Source organism: Carassius auratus, chromosome 8 (assembly GCF_003368295.1).
Source record: "Carassius auratus strain Wakin chromosome 8, ASM336829v1, whole genome shotgun sequence".
NCBI classification, from domain to species: domain Eukaryota; kingdom Metazoa; phylum Chordata; class Actinopteri; order Cypriniformes; family Cyprinidae; genus Carassius; species Carassius auratus.
This window is the reverse complement of record NC_039250.1, coordinates 10,705,112-10,724,552: the sequence shown is the minus strand read 5'-3', so window position 1 is coordinate 10,724,552 and position 19,441 is coordinate 10,705,112. Positions and strand designations below refer to the sequence as shown.

The 19,441-nt window shown below is 37.4% G+C and overlaps 1 protein-coding gene and 1 long non-coding RNA gene across 2 annotated transcripts; one reads left to right on the top strand and one right to left on the bottom strand.

The window, feature by feature from the left end:
• The first annotated feature begins 300 nt into the window (after window positions 1-300).
• On the top strand, window positions 301-11,406 carry LOC113107954 (acylamino-acid-releasing enzyme). The gene is made up of 26 exons (XM_026270786.1): window positions 301-404; window positions 905-1,076; window positions 1,277-1,596; window positions 1,668-1,734; window positions 2,267-2,682; window positions 4,160-4,292; window positions 4,409-4,535; window positions 4,639-4,714; window positions 4,790-4,865; window positions 5,535-5,674; window positions 5,782-5,916; window positions 6,065-6,156; window positions 6,272-6,309; window positions 6,459-6,580; window positions 6,980-7,040; window positions 7,148-7,242; window positions 7,407-7,476; window positions 7,628-7,713; window positions 7,806-7,944; window positions 8,031-8,114; window positions 8,192-8,272; window positions 8,362-8,450; window positions 8,521-8,714; window positions 8,826-8,928; window positions 9,291-9,397; window positions 10,753-11,406. Exons 1-26 carry the CDS (start codon window positions 375-377, stop codon window positions 10,853-10,855), a joined length of 3,156 nt encoding a protein of 1,051 aa, XP_026126571.1. The 5' UTR covers window positions 301-374; the 3' UTR covers window positions 10,856-11,406.
• On the bottom strand, window positions 10,900-18,288 carry LOC113108011 (uncharacterized). Its single transcript, XR_003292730.1, has 2 exons — window positions 17,761-18,288; window positions 10,900-13,596 (listed from the first exon to the last, which is right to left on the bottom strand). It is a non-coding gene; the product is annotated as an uncharacterized LOC113108011 (long non-coding RNA).
• Between the last annotated feature and the right edge of the window lie 1,153 nt (window positions 18,289-19,441).

The window sequence follows — 19,441 nt, the reverse complement described above, 5'->3', positions numbered from 1 at the left end:
CCTGCGAGCTTCTCCTCCTGTCTGTACGGTAATGCGACAGAGAGCCGAGTGGTTATGACGCAATCGTTAGCCTATTTTTTACAAAAACTGTTTATACGGGGCCATAATGTAACATAGAAGGTAATGGAGCCCTTTATACATTTTCGTGTATCTTTAGAAATAAATAATGGACAAACAGAGTATTTAAACGCCTCAGATGTAAAGTTATTCGCTGTCAAAGTGACGCCAAAATGAATGGGAGTCAATGGGAATGCTAACGCAAGTGAAGTTCTGCTAAAAGATGGCAGCCCCCACCCGACTTCAACTTCCGGTCGAGTTCCTTGCCCCTTGGAGATTTTAGACCAAACGGACTCCTAACAAGAAGTTTGGCTAAAATGTTCAGCCATACAAGTCAACATACACAGGTAAATTACAACATTTATGCATACTTAACAATAAGGGAGGATCTATCAACTCGCGTTGTGTCGCGAATGAATAAGCAAGTTTAAAATACAGAGCTTATAACGCTACAGGTGAGTGACTGATGTAACGACAAGACGTGAGCAGCTGCAGGCCTGCTAATCGGCCCGTGGCTGGAGGAGTCCGTCGATGGATCAGCTGTCATTTCAGAGCGTTTGTGTTGTAAAGTAATGATTGATTGATTGTCCCTCCCCCGTATTATATTTTGGGCCTGGCCACATACTGACATTAATTTCGCTTTAAATTACATTGTAATATTTTGACATCGAAATTCCTATTTTAGAAGGCAGATTCAGATAGATTTGGTGTCGACAAATGTAATTTTCTCATACTTTATCATAATGACATAATTTAATGTACAAAGCACTTGTCTGAAATGCCTTTCATCAGGAGACACATTGTGGTGTTTTACAATGTTGACATTTACATCCTTTGGATTCCATAGCTACACAAAACTATTTTGCGAGGAGAGGAGCAGCCAACTCTTGTGAGATGTGAGGACTGCTGTTCCCTGTACCACTGTCCTTTCTGTGGGCCTGACATGTTCAAACCCACCATCCAAAGCAAATGTTTAAAACATTTGCAAGGTCACAGAAGAAGAGCGATACGGCACAAGGGCAAGTTTTAAATAATAGAAATTACAAGCTTTTAGATGTATATATTTAACCTGAAAGTGTCCCAGGAACTGAAGTCACAGGAATGAATGGTTATGTTCCATCGAGTATTAAAATTTTCTAAAGCATAGAATTTTATAGAAGCATAAGTAAATCTTAGTATTAAATTGACATCTAACTTAATTACTTTTTTTTTTCACCAGAGTTCTTCATTTTTAAATGTCATTTAAAGTGCCGAACTGCTCCACACTTTCACTGCGTTAGCTGCACATCCACTTTTATGAGGAAAGATGGTTTTCTAAAACACCTGGCCATGTGCGAGAACAAAAAACCCAAAGTAACAGTTGTCGAGTTGAAATCAGACGAGAGTTTACCTGCACCAGATCTTCATCTGACAACATGTGAGGCTGGCAGTACTCAGGAGATGCCTGTCAGTGAAGGACACAAGAATCTGATCTCTGAAGATGCTCTGAAAATCAGGAGAAGTAAAGCATACTTCGGGGAACACTTGTGCCATAAAAGGGTAAGTTTCTATTTTCTTTTTCTCTTTTTTTATGCATTTATATCTCTATTCACCCTGTGCTGTTGTTGCAGGCTGTAAGTGAGGAGACAGTGAGCCAGGGCCTCAGTGATTCAGAGATGGCAGACCAAAACTCCAGAGGTGAGTCTCATTAAACAGAAAATATTCAGCATAATGCAATTTGCTTGACTTGACCTTTCCAGTGTGACAATTGACCTAAGTAATATCAGGCACAGATTAAAAAAATTATTCAGTTATTATTTCATCATTGTGACAAAAATGGTTGAAAAATGATGAATTTGTTTAGACTGTCATTCCATCCAGTCACAGGATTTCAATCACGTTTGATCATTTGAGTCAATTTTAAGAGAGCAGTGTTTTCAATTGTCATGCATGTTTCATTTGTTGCATTCACAGCGGCTTGAAAGTCTGGTCATTTTTGATCTTCAGTGGTTTATTGTATGATGTCCAGTTATTCTATGTAAACAAACATATACCAAGAATGTTGTTTTATAATCTGTTCAGAAATCTAAAAGCCATGCTGTGTGTTCCAGCCAAAAGTCGGATTCTCTGTCAGTCTGGCATGCTGACAACAAGACTATGAAAAGCAGTCTTGTGCATATCCATGTCCTCTGATCAGAGTGTTTGATAGTCTTACTCTCTTTAATCTCAGGTGAAGGAGAGACTATGGAGGAGCAGCTGAGAACAGATGACCCAACTATGTCCCCAGTGGATGAAGGAGATCCTTCAGTGGTAGATCTCTCTGTAGTGGATCATAATGTCACAGAGACCACTGTCTCAAATGCTGCTGCCAATCTTCATCCTATAGAGGCTGATGTAGCCATACAGACTTTGGTAAATGAGATGTTCTCTGGACACACATCTGTTGAAAGCACCATCCCAAAAAAAAGATCCAGATCTGATGTACAAGATCTGTGTCCGTTCTGTGGTTTAATGCTGCACAGGAAGAATCTGCAGGTGCATTTAAGAAGGAAGCACCCAGATCATGTGTCAAACCAGGAGAAATCTGCTTCTGCTCAGGTGAAAAACCCCAAACAACAGAGACTTGCTTTGCGACAACAACAGAAGGTGAGAGAAGTTCATCCTTTTACTCTTTAGTGCATTGAATTTTTGAGTTAAATTAAAACAAATACATATAGATTAAAAACAAAATAAAAAACACTTTATTTTTTTTACCTACATTTCATGTGACCAGGCAGATACTGACATCAGAGGAATGTTCCCAGAGGAACTGGGAATGTGCAAATGTATGGTTAAATTATCAAAGTATTAACTTAAAATGTTAGTGTTAAAAATTTGATGTCAAAAGGGGTTTGTTTCACAGAAAAGTTCAGGATCCCTGCTTTAAAATACAGCCAACTGACAGTTCACCCAAAATGAAAATTCTGTCATCATTTATTTATTCTCATGTTATTCCAAACTGTATGACTATTTTATTCTGGAGAACACGAAAGCTGATATTTTGAAGAAAAGATTATACAGAACATTGTTAAAAATGTCTTCTATACACATTTAAATAATAGCAAAATAACAAATCTTTTTTATAAATATAAATAATAAGCCTAAATAGTTTCAATTTAAAGAAGTAGTTAAGGAAACAAGTAGTTAAAGAAACAATATGAATAATTTCAATCTAAAGATATATAGTAACAAACATTGCAGACATTCTTTATACAGCCCAAACGGAATCACAATATCTTAAAACTGATGGGAAACCAAAATACATTTTTAAGTGATTTTACATGCAACAATCCCCACTACTTTTTTCATGATACTATGGAATATATTTTTATGCGTAAACTCAAGAGTACTTTAATATTGGCGCAGGAAAAATAAAGCTCATAGTGTCGAAAGTGTGCTGAATAAACCGAAACCCCCCTCAGTGGACAGAATGGATGCGTCCGCAGCCAAAGCGCTTTGTCCGCGGTTGAAACATCGGCTCTCACCGTCGCTCCAGCGATTTTCCACGATCTCACTCTTCTGTCACGACTGTCCACTTCAATTCACTGGACCGGTGTGGATTATTGTTGGTGAAATGCGTTGCGGTGGCGTCTGTGTTGTTGTTGTTTCAGCCAGATTTCGCTTGCGCCCAGCTGACCCACATCTATTTTAAGGTGCAAACGTAAACGGCGCTACTTTTTAACGTTTGGTCACTCTCTTTTATTAACGTGTTGCTTTATTATTGAAAGAATACATCTTTTTAATGAGATCACTGGAAGCGTAATATCGTAATCAAAGCGTTAAACACCAGTGAAATAAAAAATAGGTTATTTTATATCGCAAAATGTTGGTTAAATGTATAACTATAGCTATTTGTTAATTATTTGGATTGCATAAATAGTAAGTTTGAATCCTGCTGAGCATTATAGTAGGTGAGATAGAATGTACTTCAGTAGTTTATATGATTCATATACGAGTTCATATGAGTCAGTGGACTCTAAAGTGACAAAAATTGGCTGTTTTACAGTGTGAGCCAACAAGAAAGGCAGGTTCATGTTTGTTTTCTGTTTATGATGACTCATAGTTTATATGTTTGTGGTCTCAGATTGCAATGGAGAGTGAAATCAGAGCTGTGTTCAGACACTGTATCAGCTTTCCAGTGCCCACTTCTGCCTCTGTGGTCGCTGATGAGCTGGTGGACACTGCCAGTGAAAAGCGTTGTGTCACCATATTGACCCGTAAGTATATTGGAGAGTTCTGTCATGTGGTTTTATTTATTTTCTCTATTTAATTAGTTATATGACTTCATGATGCTTGCATTTTTAACGTTTTTTTGTTTGTTTTTCTTCTGCAGGTTGGAGTCAGTGTGATTTGGAGAGAGGGGTAAAACTGTGTTTCTCTCAGAGATGGACTCTACTGTGTAAACATGACACAATCGAGCATGTGCTGCCGTCAGGAACAAGCTCACACATAGAGAAGGAGTAGGAGATGCATAAATTATATTCAGATATTCATTTATCTCAAGAGATATAAAGAAGGTCTACAAGTAAACAACACACCTAAACAACACATCATCACTTTCAGGTTGCTCAGCTGCCATTCTCCTTCTGGGACTCTTCAAGCTGTCATCCGGGAGGATGCAGGACATCAGTACCTGGAGGTAATGGCTATTTTTGATATCAAAATATTGAATTATTAAAAGATGATTCTTAATATTCTTTTTTTCATTTGGTAGGTTTGGGGGCAAAATGGTCTGGAGAAAAGTTTGGACCTTACAGCTCTAAATAAACATGGAAAAGTATATGAAGATGGTAAGAAACACTTGGTTGTCCATGTTTTACACCAGGGCTTTCAAATCACCAACTGTCGTAAAGAAAAAAACCAAGAACTTGTACTGACTCTGAGTTCTACTTAAAGTTAATGGGACAAGGATTTATCAATAAAGTCATATATAATTTAAAATTTTTACAAAATTTCAAATAAATTCTGTTCTTTAGAACTTTATATTTATCCAAAACAAATGTATCACAGTTTAAACAAGTATTAATCCGATCAATTGTTTTCAAAATTGATAACAATAAGAAATGCTTCAAGAGCACCAAATTAGCATACAGTTTTACAATGTTTTCTGAAATACACTGACACTGATGACTCTGGCTTTTTGGCATTGGCTGCTAAAAATTCAGCTCTGCCATCATAACTTACATTTAGAAATTGAAAACCGTTATTTAAAATGAAAAATAATGTTTCACAATATTATTGTTTTACTGTATATTTTAGCAAATAAATGCAGCACTGTTACAGACCCCAAACTTTTGAATGGTTGTGTAGTTGAAGATACACATTTACGCTGAGTCATTTTATAATTTGGAAACTAATAATGCTTTATAGTAACCAGTATAGTATAGTAGTCAGTGGCCCAGATTATTGTTCAAGGATATCTGTCTGATTGCCTGTACTGTGTCTTTGTGTGTCATTAGCTCAGTTTGCATGTCTGGTCTGGTCACCATGTGAAAAAAAGTTGCTATATGTGGCTGAAAAAAAGAGGGTGGAGCCATCAGCGCATTCATCAGTTGCATCAGCCAATGAGGATGGTGGGCTAGTTTTGCTTGAGGAACAGGTGAAAGGTCTTCTCCCAGATATACTTTCATACAATATCCGTTATGGCTAGACATTTGAAGACATGCGTTCAAGTTTTTTAAAAGAAGTCATGTGTGCATTTCTCAGGACAAGAACATCTATGTTGAAGACTGGGGTGAAGGTCTGGTGGGTAAGAGCTGTCCTGTCTTGTGTGTGGCTGATCTCAACAAAGGAGCAGTTATCGTATACGCTGGCGTCCCTCCACATATATCGCCAGGACAGGTGAGTCAGATATACATGACAATTTTCATTTGTCTAATTGATAAACAGGTATGTTATGCCATACACAGAAAAAGTTATATCAGCAATCTCAGATTCAGTTGTTGTAAATGCTAACTGAATTATAAAATAGTCCTTGTTCTCTCTTAAGGCTCTGTGGGCACCTAATGGAAGGGGCGTGGTGTTTGTGGGCCAATGGAATGAGCCGTTCAGACTGGGCCTGAAATTCTGCTCTAATCGTAGGTGAGGGCTGAGTTAAAGAGAGCTTCAACAGCTATCATTTCCCCTTAGAAATATAGATCCAGTAATAATCCCTCAAGTGCTAGTTTTTATTAAGATGCTTATATGCTTTTTCCAGATCAGCTCTCTACTACCTGGATATGAAAGGAAACTGTGGTATGTATCTTTATAGGAAGGTTTACGTGTAAGCACCTTTTTAAGTGCCCTCTCTTCACTCTTTGGGCTTTGACTTGTATACAAGTTTGTGAAATTAGAACTCTTGGTCCTGTAACTTCTCTTTGTCCAATATGACCTGTCTCTGCCAGAGTGCTTGTCAGCTGAAAGTGTGTCCGTTTCAAGCCCTCGAATGAGTCCAGACTCTTGCTGGATCGTATACTTGCAGGGACAGGTGTTTGGACCACATCGTCAGTGCCTGAGAATGATGCTGGTGAGAACATTCAGCTCAATATATCATACATGAATTGCTTTATAATAAATGGTGTTGTTTTGAACTCTTTATTCATTAAGAATCTAGAAAAAAATGTAGCCTGGTTTCCCCCCAAGAATATTAAGAAGCACAATTATTTTCAAAAGGGATAGTAATAAGAAATAATATCAAGTGTCTTGAGCACCAAATCAGCATGATTAAAATGATTTCTGAAGGACCACTGAAAGTTCAGCTTTGCCATCACAGGAAAAAAATATTAAAATAACAAAGCAAAGAATTATCTGATTCTACTGTATTTTCCTTGGTTAACACAAGAGACTCTGAATAAGATTAATCTTATTTAAATACAATTAATTTTACTGACCCTAAATCAGACTCTTTTTTTTTAATGTCTTTTAGTATGATATGAAGAGCAGAAGCACTTCAGTTTTAGTAGATGTGGTGAGGAGAGCAGAAAAAGGTATTTAAAAGAAAACACATGCACACACATTGAAAAGTGACGAAGTCAGTCTCATTTAAATAGCGCTTTCACAATGGACATAAGTGCGATGTCATGTCCTTTCACAGGTCAGTTTGCTGGAATATATGAATCATTGCCATCTCAATGCTGGTCTGCAGACAATGAGAGAATCTTCTTTAGCAGTTCCTGTGAAAACAATAAGGTAAATAAAACAAATACACGTACACAAAAATACCAGTACTTGACCTAAATAGTGAAGAAAAAAATTGGCACACTGTTAAATACCTTAAAAACCTATGTGTCTCCCATTTCTGCACTGTGTGGTTTCTGAGTTTCTTTTGTGATTTGCACCATCTGTTCTTCTAGGCGGTGTTCTCAGTTGACAGAACCACAGGAAGAGTCACACAAGTGTGCGGACTTGATGCGCTAAGACTAGGTAGTGTAAATATGGAGTGATGTGATGTCTGCTCGGACTCCATAAGAACGAAAGATATTCTAAGGCCATTTGGTCAGTTTACTGTCAGTTTCATTACTATGTCTCTTGCCAATTGTGACAGTCATTAATTCTGTGTGTGTGTGTTTGGTAGATGATTTCGGCAGTGTGCAGCTTTTGACAATACAAAAAGACCTGATGGTGATGAGCTGCTCATCTCCAAATCAACCTCCTTGCCTGGTACAACCATACACACATGCACACACTTTTCTATAATAGTCATCTTTCACTGAAGAAACTGCGTTACTTGTAACTCTGTGTGTTTTCTGTAGAAAGCTGGTTTCCTCTCATCAATGGATCAGTCTGAGGACATGCAGCTTTGTAATGTGGGCGGAGCAGATGTGTATGAGGGATTTGATTGGCAGCCCATGTTGATAACACCCCCTTCTCAGGAGGAGAACCATCAGTTCTGTGAGGAAGATAGATGCATCATCAGATTTACAGCTGCTACCAGCAATATTTCTTTGTGATTTTACTCTTTCCTCCTCTCTATATAGCTGGACTGAATTTTGGAGCAATTTTATTGAAGCCATACAATCTTCCAGAGAGAAGGAAAAGTCCTCTAGTGGTGAATATACATGGTAAGGCTGACAATTGTTTGTGCATGACGTCATTATTCCACAGACGTGAGCGATCAGTGAAGTATTTGTCTGTACAGGTGGTCCTCATGCTCATTTTGCTGCTGACTGGAATGCCACGGCCGCTGCTTTAACCAAACTGGGATTTGCTGTTCTGATGGGTAGGGTGTGAATGTAGCATTCTAGTTCCTGTCACAATCAAAAAATATAGAATGAGCACTGATTTGAAGAATGACTTTGTGTGTCACAGTGAACTACAGGGGCTCCACTGGTTTCGGTCAAGATGCCATAGAGTCTTTACTTGGAAACGTTGGCAGTCAAGACGTCAAAGATGTCCATGTGCGTATATGTACATATAATGTGTGCATATTGAGGAAAAATGTGCTAATTTGTCATATTTTGTGTCCAGAGGGCAGTGTTATGCACTCTGCAGAATGAGACGACCCTTGATCCTGATAGGGTGGCAGTGATGGGTGGCTCTCATGGTGGTTTTCTGGCCTGCCATCTGGTTGGTCAGTATCCAGATTTCTACAGAGCTTGTGCAGCAAGAAACCCTGTGATCAATGCAGCCACACTGCTTGGAACCAGTGATATTGTAGACTGGTAACACAATCAAATTTACATTCGTTAATAACCCTGTTAATAAAGATGAAAAGTGTTTGCTGTGGCTGAAGGTGACTGTAATGGTGTTATGTGCTTATGCTGCTTCTACAGGAGATATTCCTCTGTGGGGATTCAGTATGCTTTTGACCAGCTGCCCACATCACAGTCTCTCATTTCAATGCTGGAAAAGTCACCCATAATACACGCTGCACAGGTATACACACACACACACACACACATTTACTAACTTAATCTAAATTTGTATATTGCATAGACTTATGTTTCAATATAGCTATTTATAAATGCTGAACCCTTACAAAAACCTTTTTACATGAAAAAAAAAAATATTTTTTTTTTTTACAAATAAAGACATCTCCAAAATGGGAGGCTTTGTTAAGTTTAACTCGCTTCTGGATATATATTTTCCCCCAAAATATGGTCAGATAGGTGCACACTCACTCTTACTCACACTCACACACAAAAGAAAAGTGATTTAATATATAGTATTTTTGGGGTAGCAAAAGCTTAATATCTAAATAGAAGATCCTAATATGGTTTGTGTAAATGTGTGTTTAGATCCGTGCTCCTGTGTTGTTGATGTTGGGTGGAAGAGACAGGAGAGTATCCCCTCACCAGGGTCTGGAGCTCTACAGAGCACTCAAGAGCAGGAAAACACCCGTCAGGTACACTGCATTTAATAAACACACAGATTACACTGATATTATTAATAGTGTTAAGATTAGGCTGATTACATTTGGCCATTTTGAGATGTTGGCATTGGCCATAAATGGCATCTACAACAACATTGTCGATGGATAAGAAATTTATTTTTGCAGAGTATGATACAGTTTGGGATCAGAAAGATTTTCTTTTTTCCTTTTTTATTTTAAGTTAAAAAAGTCGATTGTGCTCACCAAGGCTGCATTTATTTGATCAAAATACAGTTGTATTTACAAAATGAAATCGTGTTAACAATTAATGGTACGTGATTAATCGCAATTGTCATGCGCATTTAGACTGTAAAGACTGTTCTGTGATTAGCAGTAAATCTCCATCACCTGCTCTCAGGTGGAGGAGCATCTACTACACAGAGCCGTAGTTCTCTGACAAGCTATGCAAAATCGCATTCATAATCGCAGACCACATAATTGCAGGATTACGAAATCGAATTCATCGTTCGCGATAATGACAGTGATAATGACAGAGCATGTGAAAATACCACATTTAATAATGTTTTAACTCCAAATTAACTTCATGACATCAGTCGAGTGTTTAAAATAAATCCTTCTGTGAGATAATGTGACTTAGAATAATAATAACTGTGATATAGACTATGTCGGTTAGCATTTTATTATAGGTATACTTTATTATGATGAAAATGATACTAATAAGAGTGCCAATAAACCATATATTGCTGTAGTCGTGTGTTTATTAGTCACGTTAAATCAATGAAAGCAGTTAAAACTATTTATTCATCACCAGTGATTTCCTAGGTCTCTTCTTTGGGGTATATATGGGTTTTCAGCGCTAGAGCGCCCCCTGACCTTCAGATGGAGATTTACTACTGATCACAGAACCTTGCATCTCGCAGCTTCTGCCTAATCACGATGTATTGCCTTTGCGATTAAATTTATATTAATTGTGCAGCCATAAATTAAAATGACTGTTCTATTTTAATATATTGTAAAATATTTAAGAATTTTCAGGACTATTGATGAATAGAAAGTTCGAAAGAACAGCATTTGTTTGAAAAAGAAATCTTTTGGAACGCTATAAATGTCTGATTATCAATGTAATGCATTACTTAAAAAAAGAAAAATAAATCTTTCTAACCCAAAACCTACGAAACTGTATGTTGTTTTAGTACATTTTCAGTTAAATAAATATCGGTCTCATTTGGCAATGTTTGGCCTTGGCTTGTGAAAAACCCAATGCAGTCAAACACTAATCACTATTTTGAAGTGTTCAGCCTTCTCTTTCTTTTTTCCTGTCTTTATCACACAAATTCTCTTTCTCTCTCTCTTTGTCTATCCCTCAGGTTATTGTGGTACAGTGATGAGGGTCATTCGCTGTCTAAAGTCAACACTCAGTCTGACTGCTTCTTCAACATCGTTCTGTGGTTTAAAGAGCATTTAAACTGAAGCAACATTTCTCAGAAACGTATATGAAAATATTAATCGAATGCTTTTTTTTTTTTGTCTGCACATATTGTGTTTGACATTCTTGCCAAAACTGTAGATGTTCATGAATGTTGCACCGAGCCTGAAGTTAAAGGTTATACAGGTCTCTGTCCACTAGGGGACAGACCAGTCCATGTTAAATTAGCACTGCTAAAATAAGGGGTCAAATGCCAAAGGATGAAGTAATTATGTTTAGAAATCAGAGTTCATGTACTGTGATACTGAACTTAATATCTGAACATTCACTATCTTTTGTGAGCTGTTTACTCTCTATGTTTACTATGTTTTTAATGGACAGTAATGATCTTGCCAATATTTTTTGATCAAATCTGTTTGACTTTAAATACAAATATATGGTGATCGTTTGTAGATTTAAATGAGTTTGATTATGAAAAAAGTACCTTTAGGATGGAAACCAGAAGAAAAGAACGAAAAGCAATTTTCTAGTTTCTGAAATGTATCTATAGAGATCGTCAACATTCCATATTTATAAACATGATATGAGACAGAAATGTGTGATATTTATTTTGGCCAGTGTTTATTCCCATAGATCCAGGTGTGCATGCTTGCTCTGCTGGAAGCTGTACAAGCTCACATGTCTAAGACCCTCGTGTCCATTTCACTTGCAGCCCCTTAAGAAAGGTATTTCCCTCAAAGATTTCTTTGTTTCATAGTCTGGCAACATTTTTGTCCTTTGAACACTTAATCTCCAAATCCTCTTTGACATATTCATTCAGCTCTTGTGTTTCTATCATGAACTTTGTTTAAAATTCTTTTTATATTGTTATATTAGGTTATGTTAGGTATTCTGGTCTGCCATTTGTGGCACGTTTTATGTTACAGTGTTTTATGGCCAATTGTAGCATGTGGATTTTCAATATTCTGGCAGTCTCAGGGGGCAGATTGCTTTATACCCTGTTAAGATTGCATTGCTAATGACCCACAGAGAAAGAAGTAGAACACAACAGGTCACCTGAGACCATTGCCACAGCCACTGTGTAAGAGAGAGGGAGAGAGAGAAAGGTCTGTATTATTCCTCCTTTGATCGGGTTTGGTGTAGGTGTCTGGGTCTTAGGCAGGTCAAATATCATTAAAAGTCTTTCCTCTCTGTCTCAGTCTGCCTAGATGCTGAACGACATGCTCATAAAGGAAGATTAAAGAGCAAGGCAGAATTTGAGAATAAACACAAACACCCCAAAAGCAGAAAATCGTTGCCAGGGGGTGAAAAGCAGATGAAAAGCAGAAGCAGATTAGAGGAAGTAGGTTTAAGGTCACATTGGGGTAAAATGAGCCATAGCTTAGTTGGTGCTCCCATGAGCTGTGATGTGACAACTAAACCAAAACATGAAAGTTATCTGATGGCTCAAGCTTTTTATCCCCTCAGAATGCTTGGAGTTGGGTAAGCTCCAGTAGGCCTGGGGTACGTTGAATCAACGGCCATAAATATGACTCAGCTTGAAGCAGTGAATCTATTGAAGTTGGCAAAGTAATACAGCATAAATGAAATCCTTCAGACATCTTTGTTATACTTTGGTTCATGTTTCTTTAGTTGCTTTTGGACACTGCAAGCCTTATATAAGTTGTTTTATTTTATCTCAAACTAGATCTTCAAGCGAATAACAGCTCTGCTCTGTTGTTTTCACCTATTAATTAGTAAAAGGAAATGACACAAACTGGCTCACCTTACCACAAGCCCAAAGTAAAGGTGTGCTAAACCGGGGTGTTGCTGTGAGTAGTGGTCAGTGTCCATCCAAATTGATGCTTAACAAAAGAAAACTAATCAAATGTTATTTTAGCATAGATTTTTTTTCATTTATTGGACTAATATATGTGCTTGCCTCTGCATTGTTTCAATAGGATGTCTGTCATTGCCCATCATAAATAAACTAGTTCCTAGGTCATTTCAATGCCAGTTTTAGTCATCATAGGTAACAATGACATTGTTTCAAAATTGTTAACACAAGTTTCAACTGAATACTGGATAAATATTGAAAAGGAAAACCTATATGGTTTATAAATACATCATTTAATATTTATATTTATTTTCAACTACTAACAATTTGTAATAGTTTTGGATGATCAGTACAATATCTTGTTTAAAAAAAGACAATGTTACTTTAGTCTCACTAAATTCCCTGCAGTCTCGGTCCCCAGGTCTCTGTTGACATAAAAATGTGGAGAATTGAGCAGAAGTGTAAAAAGACTGTAAAAGAGTCCAATCCAGAGAAAGAGAGAACTGACCGGTCAGACCAGTTAATGAAAGAGTATACAAGTAGTGGGGCTGCTCGTGTGTGGTTATCAGTGTGTTTAGACAGAAGGCTCTGGATGGGATTAGAGTGAGTAGAGGACATTAAACAAGAGCATTTCCACCTGCTTGTGATTAAGTGTGTTGGATAGGAAATGCGATACTACTTAGAGTGAGGGATGTGAGTGATTTGTTGTGTGAGATTGTGCAATCCTGAAAACATTACTACACTCTCATAGGGTGTGAAGAGTGTGTTTGTGTTTATGTGTTCAGGGGGGCGGAGGCTAATAGACTTTTGGGGTAATTAGCAAGCTGCTGAAAACCATTAATTTATCTCACCTTTCCTCCCCCATGCTTCCATTCGTGGGCCGGTCCTTAGCGCTCAGCTCAGTTGTCACTGTAATGGATGAGTCCATTAGCTGCCCCTGGCAGGGGAGGAGATCGGTCAGAGAGTAAACTGGGTAAAAAGGGCAAAACTGTCACCAAACAACTTAGGCTAATAGCATCGCCACTTTACTTGATGAAATGTGTTTAACACGTTCTCTTGTGCTTCGCTTTTCTCCCTCAGATAAACACACATTGCCAACACCTATATATTCCAGTGAGTCTCTGCCATCTGTCATTTTCTAATTCCATTGCTGCCTCCCTTCCACCGCTTTGCCATATAACTCTGTTGTTTCTTGGGAGTGATGGAGCTGGAGAATATTTGGTCTCTTATAAAGAACTGACATTTTCTGTCAGCGTTTGAGTGTTTTGACTGGGCATTAGGGTGAGACAGGGTGCTGAAACAGTGTGTGTGTGTTCTGCAAGCAACAACAAATCCAGTTATTCACCAATTTGACGTTCACCAGTGAAAAAAAAAAAACTCTCTGATTTTGTATATGCTTACTTGTAATTGGACTATGTTCAGAATATATTGAATGTATACTGCATAGTATAAGGTACACTGAATCCTGGCTATTATGAAAAACAGCTTGTGAACAACATCGATTAGACAAAGATTCCAAATATTATGCTATGGTACAGTATTATTTATTTTTTTGTCCCAAATCCATAGGATGCATTCACGGTGTATCAATCACGGTGGAGCAATTAAGGCTGTCCCATTTCATAGCCTTATTTTCTGCGTGTGTGTCTGTGTGTGTAATTATGATTGCATTAAAAGCGGTTCTTTTGTTCTGTTTGTTTTAATTGAGTCAGTAGATCAATTATTTGTCTGCCCTTTGCTTCGTCGTCAGCCCCCGCAGGCTGAGCGTTTATTGTGGTGGGATGTTTTTCCCTCCCATTTCTCTTTCTCAGTCCAGAGGATGCTGCATATCCAATACTAGATGTTTTTGGCTATACATGACAGAGCTTCTCTATATATTTACACAGCCGGAGGGTAGGATATGTCTCTCTCTGTCCGTTTCTAGTTATTAAATGAGTGCTTAAGGGAGATGGAGAAATTCAGTAACTCTATAGTTTAGGGTTCAAACCAAAGACTTTGGTTGCCAGCCCAGATTTGTAATCCTCACTCTGGCACCAGCTCTGTCATAAGTGTATTTGTGTGTGTTGTTTTGGAATTAAATATTTTGACTGCAGTGAAGACAGAACTGGGACACTGTTAAGCATTCAACAAACTCCCTGAATCTAATACACCATGATGCAGTTAAATTAGCTTTTTTCCTCTCCATTGTCCCCACATGGCCATTAGAGAAAAAAGTAAGTGATGACATCTTACCACCATTATCTAAACAAACAGTGGTGTTACTTTTTGGCATTCATTTCTGGTTTTGACCAAAGCTTCATATTCATGCAAAAGAGTATCCAGAATTTTCTAAGCTCTTGACACCCACAGCATATGTTATGGCGCATTCTGTCCCATAGTTCTCTGAATATATTTAAAGACCATTTAAGTTCAAGTCCTTTGTACAGTTTTAAACATTTTTAGGCTGATAAACATTCCTAATGAGGGTTAACGTAATCTCCCTTCAGCCAGAGGTCTGACTATAATCACAGTAAAAAACAGAGATGGACCATCTGTAATGTTTGCCACATGTTCCTGATCACAGATCTACAGGATTTACATTATAATCCCTCTCAGACAGAATGGCTGGTCAAGTCAAAGTGCTGCATATATCACTTTTAACTTTCTTCAGCCCTCAATTACAATACACATAATGCTTTGGACTTGTAACATGTATCCCAGCTTGTTATTATCCTGACTATTATCCATGCTGCAGTCTGCACAGAATATATATATATATATATATATATATATATATATATATATATATAATAATTCAAAGCAGCATTTCAAGCATGCATGTCAGGAATGTATATTATTTTGAAATTCAAATCCAATTTGATATAGATAACAGTTGGAAGACTGTTAAAAATGGTTCATATAATGACCATTAAGATTTCATTTGTAAATGTATATATATTTTAATTGTTTTATTATCATTACAAATAATATTGTGAACTAGAAGCATGTTAAAATTATAAATATATAACATATTTATTATTTTTTGGCAAATCTAGAATGTTATTAAAGTTTTTCATGCATGAACAAAATCTACACGCTGCATGCAGCAGAAATAGCATTAGTAGCTATTGCACTCATTTAACATGTTTCCTAGTGTCTATTAGGATCTAATTTTCCAGATTTCACTGCTGCTCTCTCTCTGCAGGACAGCTCTGTGGTGAAGTAAGATGGGAGTTTGGGCTGAAGTTGGTGATTGGCTGTTCTGACGGTTTTGTAAAGCTTAACGGTAGCAGCTGTGTTGTTTTCTTAGGAGTATAAATATCAGTGTTGGAATGTTTGCACGATTCAGAAGAGCACTCACTAGAAGACTGTGTTTGAGGCTTTCTAAAGTTGTTTTTTCTTTAAATGCTATCGGTCAATGTCAGTCTGCACATGTGCTGTATGTTTCTTTCTACAGCCGGATTCTACACACCTAATTTACACACTTCATCATTAGTCAAGAGGTTGTTAACAGATTTCATAGCCTTCCTCTCTCATTCACTCCATCCCTCCTCGTCTGCCAGTTTTTTCAATACCAAAAAAAGAAAGATTATTCTTCCCTCTCCAGTCCTCCATCACTCCTACTCTATCAGCTCATGTAGTACTGCTTTACTCTGATCAGTAAGAAGCCCATCTCTCTCTCTCTCTCTCTCTCTGATGAGGTGTTGTGTCATTGAACTACAGTTTCCCAGGAGACTGAAATCTTGAAGTGGCTTCTGGAATGTTACTGTCTGAATGGGATCCTACTGGGAATATTGTGCATGAAATGATGCATTCGGTTTTGGGCTGCATTTCAATATTTCTTTCATCAGAGTATATGTAATATTAAAATAGTGTTCTGCTAGTAGGGGGATGCATGATATTGTTCATCGGTGTATATAATTTTTTTTATTTTTATTTTATTATTTTATTTTTATTATTATATATATATATATATATAATGTATTGCCAGTGGTCAATACAGGATATTTAATTGTAAAAATAACTTAAGTATATGTATTAAATCTGAAATTTATAGCCTACTTTGGGCGTTTTCCCTTCTAGTTTAAAGTTTAAAAGAGTCAAGATTAAAGATCAAAATTGACAAAAAATCAACAATGGTTTTGCCTTATAATCTTAAAAACACTGTTAAATATAATATTTAGCAAATCTCTAAATATCAATTTCTAATACTGTGTATTACAATGTTATGATGCCTAATTTTAAAATGAATACCTCATAGTTTTTAAATTTTTTATTTATTTAGACAAGATAATAAAGAACTGAAATATCTGCCTTTTTAGTGGTCATCGTTCTTAACAATTCATAGCTAAATTAAACTTATGCATTTAGCAGACGCTTTTATCCAAAGCGACTTACAGTGCATTCAGGCTTTCAATTTTTACCTATCATGTGTTCCCGTGGGAATCGAACCCCCTTGCGCTTGATACCGCAATGCTCTACCAGTTGAGCTACAGGAACATTACATATAGCTAGAATTTTAAAATTCATCTGTATTATTGTACTATGAAAAATGTATTCCAGAACTCAAAAGGTCTTCCGAGTCTATCAAGACCATTTATTGAAAATTGAAGCTCAAAATGAATTTCAGTGTGAAATGTTATAAGTTTTGTCACAAGCTTTGAAAAAGGAGTTATATTTGACAGCACAAACCATATTCAGTTGACATGCAAAGGGAGTTTAATTCTAAGGTTCAGCGAGAGGGTGAAATATTATTATGAAGTGAATTTCCATTGCTTTAGGAGCAAGACACTTGACTAACAGTATTCATGCAAATAAAAGGAAATAGTATGACACAGTCTCTTCCAGAGTGTCTGGGTGAAGTTAAAGCCTGCAGGCAGGGTGTGTCTGCAGTATGGTGTCAGCTATGATAAAACTATAAGAAAATACAGAGATCTGGATTTGGCTTGGTGCCTGTTTAGTGGGGTCCCATCTCTCTCAATCATGTCTCGCTGCTGTCCCACAGAAACAAATTTCTTTCAACAGTTCAGATACCCAAACAAGGCAGAGGAATAGAAAGCCAGGGAGGATTAAAACAGAACGGAACATAAAAAAGGTCATTGGAAAAAAGATGCACCCCTTCCTTCACCAGCTAACACCCGTCGATTCACTTACCGCCCTGTCAAGCGACCCTCGCTCTAATAAATCAGTAGGCAGAATGAACAACCGCAGCAAAGACAAACCAATGTGTTCTCAATTAGCCGCCTCCTGAGGAGCAAGAGAGATGGAAGGAAAATGGTGACGGGTGAGAAAGGGGACGTCCTGAAAAGAGAAAGGCGGAAAGAGAGGATGTAGAGGTGATGCTTTGCCCCTAATGGTTTATGGTTAATGGTTTAATTATCTGCTTTTAGAAGCTTAACAAAGACCGTCTGGAACTAAATGCTCATCCCAGCTAGAGAAAAGCGAGACGGGACATCTGACAAGCTGATCTCTCTCTCTCTCTTTCTGTATCTCGCTGTGCAATTGTCTGCTTGGTTGATCAGTTGAAAACAGGAAGTGGGCCGGTGGTTATATTGTCTGTCGTTCTCACCCGCTGTCTTGCCTCTTTCTCTTCCTCAATTCTCTTCTTTCAGCATAATCCACTATTCATCGCTCCATTCAATCCGAAATCCCACACTGCACGGTCATGGACACACAGACACTCACACACACTGCGTTCTCATTAAACACATGTGCCAGCACAAACAGAAGCTGCATGCTTGTGAAACACATCATAGCAGGCCCCAGAAGCCATTGAGATCATGGCCGGCCCCAAGGACACACACTGCACACCTCTATGGGATTCAGCTTTGAAAGAAATGCCTTCGGCTCTCACATCACTATTCGGTTTGTTTGGTGTGAGGCTCAAAGGGAGTGAAATTCTTTTGTGTATGTGTGTGTTCTCTGTCTTTTGAATAAATCTAAGGGCAAACATTACTCAGGCAGCTATTTGTGTCTTTACCTATAGCAGAGATTCACTGGGGGCCGTGGGTTTGGAGGAGAAACTTTATAATTATTAAACAGCACAATTGTTTTCAGCACATATAATAAGAAATGTTTCTTAAGCGCTAAATTGGCCTATTATAATGATTTCTGAAGGATCATGTGACACTGAAGACTTGAAGCAATAATTTCAGAAAATTCAGCTTTGCCATCACAGGAATGCTTTGCATTTTAAATATATTAACATGGAGAATATTACTGTATTTTTTATTAAATAAATGGCAGCCTTGAGCACACATTTCTTTCAAAATATCGAAAGATATGACCAACCCCAAATACTTAAATTGGTGTGATTTCTTGTCATTTTTCTCAATTCCCCTGATATGAATAATGTGTTCATCTAGCAGAAGAATGAGGAAAGCCATTGTATATGTTAAGACTTGAATGCTCCTTTTCAATTGGTTTGCTAACCTAGCATTCAACAACAAAAATAAAATATTTCTAGTTCATCTTGCTGAACTAAGAGTATGAAACATTGGGCTTTGCAACAGGAGGATTTTTTTTTTTGTTAAAAACTGATTAAACATCAGCAAGAGTTTTTACACCAAAAAAGTGGAAGTGCGAGACTCTGGGGTGCTTTATTAAGCATCAAAAGTGATGTATTGCATTCACCCTGACTACATGTTCAGTAAATCTCTTTTTGTGTTCCACAGAAAAATGGAAGTCCAAGTTTAGAATAACATGTGTTTAAATGATAACAATGTTCAGTTTTGGTTAAACTATTCCTTTTTTAAAAAAGTTTTAAGGAATCTAATGATCTAATGATGGAATAATGGTCAGTCATTCCATGATGATAACATTTTAGTTTGAGCAT

What these genes read in the sequence shown, in the direction of transcription:
- LOC113107954 (XM_026270786.1), top strand. Translation starts at nt 375, where the DNA reads ATGTTCAGCCATACAAGTCAACATACACAG. An exon ending in TTGTGTCACCATATTGACCC is followed by an intron (nt 4,293 to 4,408) that starts GTAAGTATATTG and finishes TTTCTTCTGCAG; the next exon opens with GTTGGAGTCAGTGTGATTTG. An exon ending in TAGTTTTGCTTGAGGAACAG is followed by an intron (nt 5,675 to 5,781) that starts GTGAAAGGTCTT and finishes TGCATTTCTCAG; the next exon opens with GACAAGAACATCTATGTTGA.